At 57.1% G+C, this 8081-nt stretch overlaps 1 protein-coding gene across 1 annotated transcript in view; it reads left to right on the top strand.

The window, feature by feature from the left end:
• MMP11 (matrix metallopeptidase 11) overlaps positions 1–8081 on the top strand; it is a 13296-nt gene that overhangs the window by 2672 nt on the left and 2543 nt on the right. The window contains exons 2-7 of the mRNA XM_021716793.1: positions 1434–1562; positions 5126–5355; positions 6589–6732; positions 6811–6944; positions 7088–7329; positions 7430–7646. Coding sequence (XP_021572468.1) covers positions 1434–1562; positions 5126–5355; positions 6589–6732; positions 6811–6944; positions 7088–7329; positions 7430–7646 — 1096 coding nt within the window. The remainder of the gene's footprint in view (positions 1–1433; positions 1563–5125; positions 5356–6588; positions 6733–6810; positions 6945–7087; positions 7330–7429; positions 7647–8081) is intronic.

Genomic DNA, 8081 nt, shown 5'->3' with positions numbered 1-8081 from the left:
CCTCGCCGAGGGGCGCTGGGCACGCGGGCTGGGCCCAGCGGCCGATCCCGACCCACCGGGGCGCCCGGGGTGGCCTGATGCGGCCGGCACTCCACACGCTCTCTGGTTCCCTGCGGGCGTGATAGATAGTGAGCTTCCCGTCCCTGGGGGTGTGCAAGGGAGCCTGCACCGGGATCGCTCGGGCTGGGGAAGCAGGACTCCACGCTGGACCCACGCCCCTTCCCGGCACAGGGACCTGCTCCTCGAGCCCCAGTCGCGGATGCCTGGAAGTGTGTTGGGGGAGGCACCAGAGGGAGTGGTTACAGGGCCCCCTATTCATTGCAGGGACAAAGCCGAGGAGGTTCCAGGCAGGTGTCAGCCTGCAGGTGCGCGGCTGCAATTCGTGCACCTCCAGGTGTGCAGAGGGCGGGAGGGTGTAAAGTGCTGGGAAGGGCAGCGCTGCGCTGGGGAAATGGGCTCTGAGCCTGCAGGAGATGCCGCCCCCGGGCACCTGCCGGCTGCGTGTTTGGGAAACCGGGAGCCGGGAGAGATGAGCGGGAGACAGCATGAGAGCAGTGTGTGTGTGACCGAGATGCCGCTACAAAGAGGAGGGAGCTGAGAGTGGATGGTTGAGACCCTCAGAGACAAAAGGTGGGGGCAGAGGCAGGGAAGGGAGAAAATGCGTGTCCAGAGGGGAGAAGAAAGTCCAGGTAAGAGAGAGCAGCAGAGAGCACAGGGCATACATGACAGCCTGCTTGGTCCCCAAGGTTGCTGTGACTTCTCCTAAGCTAGGCTTTGAGGCACAAGTCACAGGGGCCCCAAGGCAGGGCCAGCATACACTTGGGCGCCTGGGCCACTCTGCCTCACAGTTTGGGTGTCCAGTCAGGGATGGGAGCAGGACAGGATGACAAGTGGGAATCCCGACTCTGGTCTCATGAGGAGGGAGGCCTGGCCAGGCGGGTACTCTCTGTCCAACCACATTGGCTCTGTCCTGGCCAGCCTTGTCCTGTGCTGGTTATGGAAGCAGAACATGGGTAGGATGGAGCGGATGGGAGTACCTCAGTCTGGAGGTTCCCTAGAACTTGGGACAGAGTCAGGAATCACCCTGGGTAGCAGCCAAACCCGTGGGTGTGGGAATTGGAGAGATCTAGGTTTGAGCCATGTGACCTCTCTTATGCTTCCAGTAGACCCACCCTTCAGATTGACCATACTCCATCTGCAGTAGAGGACAGGAACAGGTAACAGTTCCTACTGCTGGGCTGTGAGGATCAAATGAGGTGATGCCAGGCACACTGGAGGCACTCTATCACCTGTAGCTGCCACTCTGATGCTTGTGCAGGGTCAGGGTTGGGGCTAGAGACCAGCCTGGAGTAGGGCCTGAGCAGGACTGTTGTTTGTCACTCTGCAGACATGCAGGGAGCATTTGGGGTCACCTCCAATGTGTTTATCCCTAGGTTGCCGCCAGCAGGGCCAGGAGAACTTTAAATATTTATCCATCCCGGCTCCTAGCTTTCAGGGCTGATGAAATCCCCACAGTCCAGTGGGATGAAGATGCCTTCCTTCCTGGAGTCAGCAGGGAAGAGGTGGGAAGGGGAGAATTAGGCAGAAGTTGGGGGAGAAACTAAACCTGCTTGCCAACTGGCTCTGTGACTAGGTCTGGCTGCTTCACCTCTCTGAGCCTCACAGAAGCATAGTGCTTCATAGAATGGTGCAGTGGTGCTCCTGCCTTCCTCACAGCCTACAAAGTGCCCACCACTTAGGTTCACCTCCCAATGATGGCAGAAGACACAGCTCTGACTAATTATTCCCATTGGACAGACAGCAAACTGAGGCCCAGAGAAGGACACAACTAGCCTGATCTTGACCAGCAGCCTCCTAGCCTGGGGTCCTCCCTTATCTGCCCTGTGCCTCCCATTTTTGGGGTTGCAAGTTGACCAAGGGGCTAACCCCAAGTCTCTGAGCCTCGCCAAGAGACTGGGTCAGTCAAGAAATTTCCTTGAGTGTGTCTGAGGCTTGGTGCCTGCCAGAGAAGGGTGGGGCTGAATGAGCTCAGCACCCAGCACAGGACAGGCCAAGGCGGAGGGAATGCATTAGGAGCAGAAACACTGCTCTGGAATGTGGGGTTTGGAGATCAGCCAAGAGCTGGGGGGACGGAGGAGCTCTGGATAGGGGAAGCATGAGCCCCATGCCTAGGCTCAGCTCTCTCCTGACTTACTGTGTGACCCTGGGCAAAGTCCTTGACATCTCTGGGCTCTATGTGATCCTCTGGGAAATTAGAGGACATGTGCCAAACTCTCCAGGGCTGTAAATGACGCCGGGGTGGTCTGTGCCCACTGCTCACCTCACCGAAACCCAATGGTGCTGGAAGACTGAACATACCCATAGAGGCATCAGCAAGCTACTTTGTGCCTGGCTTTGCAGTTAGGGCATCTGGCCCTGGCTAAAAAGGATGTGGAAAGATGCAAGGAGGTTAGCGAGGCAGGTAGAATGTGCCTCATCCCACTAATGGGGAAACTGAGGCCAAGAGCTGTTAAATGATGGGTTCCAAAAAACTTCTTACTGGCAGGAGACCTCGATTCTACCACCTCTTGTTCACTCACTTCTGGAGATCCATGAACGAGACACTGACAGGGAGCAAGAGGCCTTGGACTGGCCCATGGAGCTTTTCTTCTCTGGACCTGAAGGCTTCCTTTTAGCTGCAATTTCTGTTGTACCATTTAGAGTCTGGAGATTTTGCTAGAGGTGACGTGTGTGGTGGGAGCCATGGGGACTGGTGATAGCAGATTCCCAAGTGTGATGGGGGAGGAGGTTCTATAGGACCAGGGCCAAGTAAGAAGTGCTTCTCTATGCCCAGTGCTGTAGTGGGCACTACGGAAGGATGTCGGGCAGCCCTTGCTGTGCATCATCCCCATTTGACAAATGGGGAAGTTGAGGCTAATAGAGGACAGTGGCTTGCCCAGAGTCACCATGACATAGAACTAGGCCTTCTAAACCCTCAGAGCTTGGCTCTCTTTGCTATGCTGATAGTCTCATGATCCAGAGGTCTGGGTTTGGAAATGGTGCCTCACGGGAAAGGAAAGGAAGGGACAGAGAAAAGAGTGGAGGGTATCTATGGCTCCATGTCTCTCCCTCTATGTCTGGTGGTGACAGGCCACACTGGGGGAAGAGTAGAGGGGCGATTTCTGGCCACACACATAGCCAGAGCTGGCAGGCTGGGTTCTGGGCTATTTGGGGCTCCCAGGAGACAACATACCTCTGCCCTTCCCAGGGACAGTCCTCACACCCCTGCCAGGGTCAGGGGAAGGAATCTGTTTCTCTACAGGTCAAGGGGACGGTGGATGAGGGGGAAAGGCAGGACTGTGGCTAGTCTGCAGACCTGGGGCCACATCCTCAATGTAAGAACTTGGATATGTCATCCCCATCCTATGGGGGGTTTGTGGCAGCTTGTGAACCTGTCTGCGAAATGCCTGGGGAGCGCTTCCCGATTTCCCATTCCCTCTCTTCCGTTGTGAGGCCAACCCTGGGTCCCTCCTCCAGGGAAAGGATGACTCAACCCCTGAAGAGAAGTGGCAGGGAGCTGGGTGGGTTGTGAGTGCAGTCTGCTACATGCCAGCTGTTGTTACCTGAGCAAGCTGCTGAGTTTCTCTGGGATCCATTTCCTCCTTTGAGAAATGGGGATGGTGATGGTAGGGGAGAGGTTCCATCTGGGACTGAGAGCATGTCTGTGGAGCTGTTGCCAGGGTCCAGCCTCCAGCAGTGATAAGTACTTATTCACAATAAGCCCAGAATCAACTGTGCTCTGCCAGGTAACCATGCAATACACAGGCTCCAAATAGGGGAAACGGATGCAGGGCCTCATGCTCCAGGTAGCTTCACAGCCCCCATGTTCAGGAGGCCCCTTCATAGTGGACTGTTCTTGGGTGTTCATGAGTCCTTGGCCCTGGGATCAGGAGCAAGGAGGGCTGGGATGCTGATCAGAACCATGGGACGCCTGAGGCCTGGAAGAGCAGCCAGAGGCTGAGGGTGAGCTGGGCCCAAGTGGCAGGGCACCTGCACCAAACAGAGCTGTGGTAGGTGGCAGTCACCAGACCAGACAGGTGCCAAGTCTCTCAGCAAGCAACAGCTCAGTTCCTCTCCTTCAGGGCAGGAGGGAGATGGCTTTTGTGCAGTGCTCTGAGCCAGACCTTAGCCTTAGGATCCAGGGATGCCAGGGTCCTTGCCTGGCCCTGCCACACCCTTGCTGGGTGACCTCTTAGAGTTTGCCAACCTCTCTGAACATCTGCTTTTCCCATACATGACAACTGTGACTCCTACCCTGGGGACTCCCATAGAGTGGGAGGATGCAGCTCAGGCCAGAATTGCCATTTGTGGTCCTAGGCTCCGGCAGGTGTGGTTGGGGACCTGGTAACTCCCCGCAGGAAGGGGCCAGGCAGATCACAGATCTAGCACTCACTGTGTAGGCAGCCTGAGCAGGATGTGACAAAACCGCCTCTGCTACACATCAGGCCTCAGTCACCTGCTGCTCTTCCCAGAACCAGGCCTTACCTTGCCTGGTTCTCAGATCCATACTCTGGGAGGTATTATCATCCCCACTGGCCAAGTGAGCAAACCCAGGCTATGCTGCAGGGCTACAGCCCCTCCCCACTGGGTGGGGAGGGAACATCCTGGGCAGGAGAGGTCAGAGCCCTCACAAGACTGGGGAGGGCAGAACAGGAGTGATTGAGCCAAGCAGACCTACGAAGAAAAGGAGATGAAAAGTTTGCTGGGGGCAGGGAAAGGGGTCAAATGGGAGCAAGAGGAGCTTGCCTGGTGTTTCCTTGGAGGAAGTTTTTTGGGGTCCATTCCTGGGTGTGTGGAGACTGGCTCATAGAAAGTCCCAGTGCACACCCACCTAGACCTTACTGGCCTGAGTCTCTGGAATAGGTAACAGGCAGTCCAGGGTGCTTTAGGAGGGGGCAGAGAGGCAGCCTGAGGCCTTAAAACAAGGTCAGGAAACCAGAGAGCCAGCCCAGTTTAGAAGGGCTCTTCTCTCCATTTGCCCAGCGACATCAGGCTGCACATGGGTAAGCTGATAGGCCAGACCTCTAGACCTGGGCCATGGGGACTTGAGACTTGAGCAGGCCCTCACATGCTTCCTCTTGTCCAGGATGCCCACCGCCGCCACGTTGTGAAGAGGGGGCCACAGCCCTGGCATGCAGCTCTTCCCAGTAGCCCAGCACCTGCCCCTTCTGCTCAGGAGATCCCCCGGCCTGCCAGTGGCCCCCGGCCTCCCCGCTGTGGTGTGCCTGACCCACCAGATGGGCTGAGTGCCCGCAACCGACAGAAGCGATTTGTACTGTCAGGCGGGCGCTGGGAGAAGACAGACCTCACCTACAGGTAGGGGCTGGGGGATGTGGGAGCAGGACTCAGAGGCATTACCTGTGCGTCTGTGTGTGAGTCTGCCACCCTCACAGCTGCTTCTTGGGACACAGGACAGGGTTATATCTTTGTGGCAAACAGACCTGTGTGCCCACTGATCCCCAGGCCATCCATGGGCCAATGCCCTCAAACCCTGACTTAACTACACAATCATACGGATACCCTCTCTTAGCAAAGTGGCAGTGCATCTCTCATTATCTGAGGTGTATCAACACGTGCCTGGGGACAGATGTTCAGTCACTCAGGCAGCCTTTACTGGGGACCTACTGTAAGGGCCCAGTCTTGGGTCTCTGTGGTAAATGAGGCAGGCATAGCCTCACCCTCTCGAGGAGGCGAGTATTAGCCACATCATTGTTCAACTCAGGCTTCCTGCAGGTGGAGGCAGTGGTGAGCAGGGATAATAGCGGGCATCTCACTGAGTGACCTGGGAGGCCCAGAACAGGTGATGAGAAAGCTGAGACTCACACGTACTTTGGGTGGGGACTCAGCCTGGGAGCAAAGAATGGTCTGGTATTGCCAGGCGCAGTGGCTCATGCCTATAATCCCAACACTCTGGGAGGCCAAGGCCGGAGGATAGCTTGAGCCCAGGAGTTTGAGACCAACCTGGGCAACATTGAAAAACCTGGTCTCTACAAAATATTTAAAAAAAAAATAGCCAGGTATGCTGGCACGTGCTTATAGTCCCACCTACTGGGGAGGCTAAGGCAGGAGGATTGTCCAAGCCTAGGAGATTGAGGCTATGATGAGCTGTAATCATGCCACTGCACTCCAGCCTGGGCAATAGAGACCCCCAACTCAAAAAAATAAAAACCAAACAAACAAAAACCCTAGAATGGTCTGGTATCACACAGCACTGGAGTTAAGGCTGCGAGTTCTTCAGGAATTTCCTGGGTGGGGACCTGGGAACCCAAAAGGGGCTCACGGGGCCAAGGTTTCCCCACTGTGAGCAGTGCTGTTGGGTCTTGAGTGAGTCTTGGGACTTTTGGTCCTGTGTTCTTTCCACTGAATAAAGATACCTGTACATACCTAAGTACCTGCAAACCACACGAAGATGAGCCCATTGACCAGGAGACTGGTGTGCGGCCCCTGAGGCCCAGAGCACCCCTGGCCCATGTCCTGAGTGTTCACATGCCCAGCAGCCATCAGGGGCTGTCCCTGCCCCAAGACCCAGGCCCCTCCACCTCCCTCCAGGATTCTACGGTTCCCATGGCAGCTGGTGCGGGAGCAGGTGCGGCAGACCATGGCGGAGGCCCTGCAGGTGTGGAGCAAGGTGACACCACTCACCTTCACTGAGGTGCATGAGGGCCGTGCGGACATTATGATCGACTTCACCAGGTGAACCGGCAGCCTGAGATCCCTCCCGGAACAGCCTTACCTACCAGCAGCTCTGACTCTGCCCCCACCCACCTGTAGGTATTGGCATGGGGACAACCTACCATTTGATGGACCTGGGGGCATCCTGGCCCACGCCTTCTTCCCCAAGACTCACCGAGAAGGGGACGTCCACTTCGACTATGATGAGACCTGGACTGTCGGGGACAACCAGGGTATGGGCTGGGGACCCATTTTCCAGATAAGGCAACTGAAGATAATAAAGAATGGGACTTGACAAGGTCTCTGGGCCGGGGTATGGAGCTGGGTGTTCTGTGGCCGGAGGCTTGGGGGTTGCTGACCTACTTCCCTTTTCTAGGCACAGACCTGCTACAGGTGGCAGCCCATGAATTTGGCCATGTGCTGGGGTTGCAGCATACGACAGCAGCCAAAGCCTTGATGTCCCCCTTCTACAACTTCCGCTACCCACTAAGCCTCAGCCCAGATGACCGCAGGGGCATCCAACACCTATATGGCCAGCCCAGTCCCGCCCCCACTTCCAGGGCCGCAGCCCTGGGACCCCGGGCTGGGATGGACACCAATGAGATTGCACCGCTGGAGGTGAGGCTGGGAGGGCGGAAAGACAGGAGGTGAGGCTCTGCTCCCCAAGCTGCTGTCCCCTGCACTGTGCCCTCATCATGTGTCCCTCTCTCCCTGCCAGCCGGAATCCCCACCAGATGCCTGTGAGGCCTCCTTTGACGCAGTCTCCACCATCCGAGGCGAGCTCTTCTTCTTCAAGGCGGGCTTCGTGTGGCGGCTGCGTGGGGGCCGGCTGCAGCCTGGCTACCCAGCACTGGCCTCTCGCCACTGGCAGGGACTGCCCAGCCCTGTGGACGCCTCCTTTGAGGATGCCCAGGGTCACATTTGGTTCTTCCAAGGTGAGTGGGGGTTAGCGGTCCACTTGAGGGACTTCCCAGAGCCAGGAATGTCATGGCCAAGGGTAAGGACAGACAGATGGTTTCCCAGGGATACAGTGGGCACAGAGAGGGTGCCCGAAGGGTGGGGCTGAGGGAGAGTGTGGCTCACTCCTTGGGCATGGCTGGAGGCTCCTAGGGAAGGTAGTTCGAGATCAGAGCAGCATGAAGGGCAGTGCACAGTGGGCTGTGCGCTGGCGTGTTCAACCCTTAGAACCACCCCATGGGGTGGGGGTCTCGAGGTGAGGCCTCTGGGGCTCAAAGGCAGGGAAGTGACTCACTGAGGGCACATCTTAGAAAAAGCAGAGCAGGGATGTGATCCAGGTCAGTGCCTCTGGAGCTGTGCTTTCGACCTTCAGCCTGCAGAGATGAGAGCTGGGAGCACTCCCCACCCTCCCC

This window comes from Carlito syrichta, unplaced genomic scaffold (genome assembly GCF_000164805.1).
Source record: "Carlito syrichta isolate Samal-C Ts95f unplaced genomic scaffold, Tarsius_syrichta-2.0.1 Scaffold308940, whole genome shotgun sequence".
Taxonomy (NCBI): domain Eukaryota; kingdom Metazoa; phylum Chordata; class Mammalia; order Primates; family Tarsiidae; genus Carlito; species Carlito syrichta.
The sequence above is the reverse complement of the archived record's forward strand: the minus strand, read 5'-3'. Positions and strand labels throughout refer to the sequence as shown.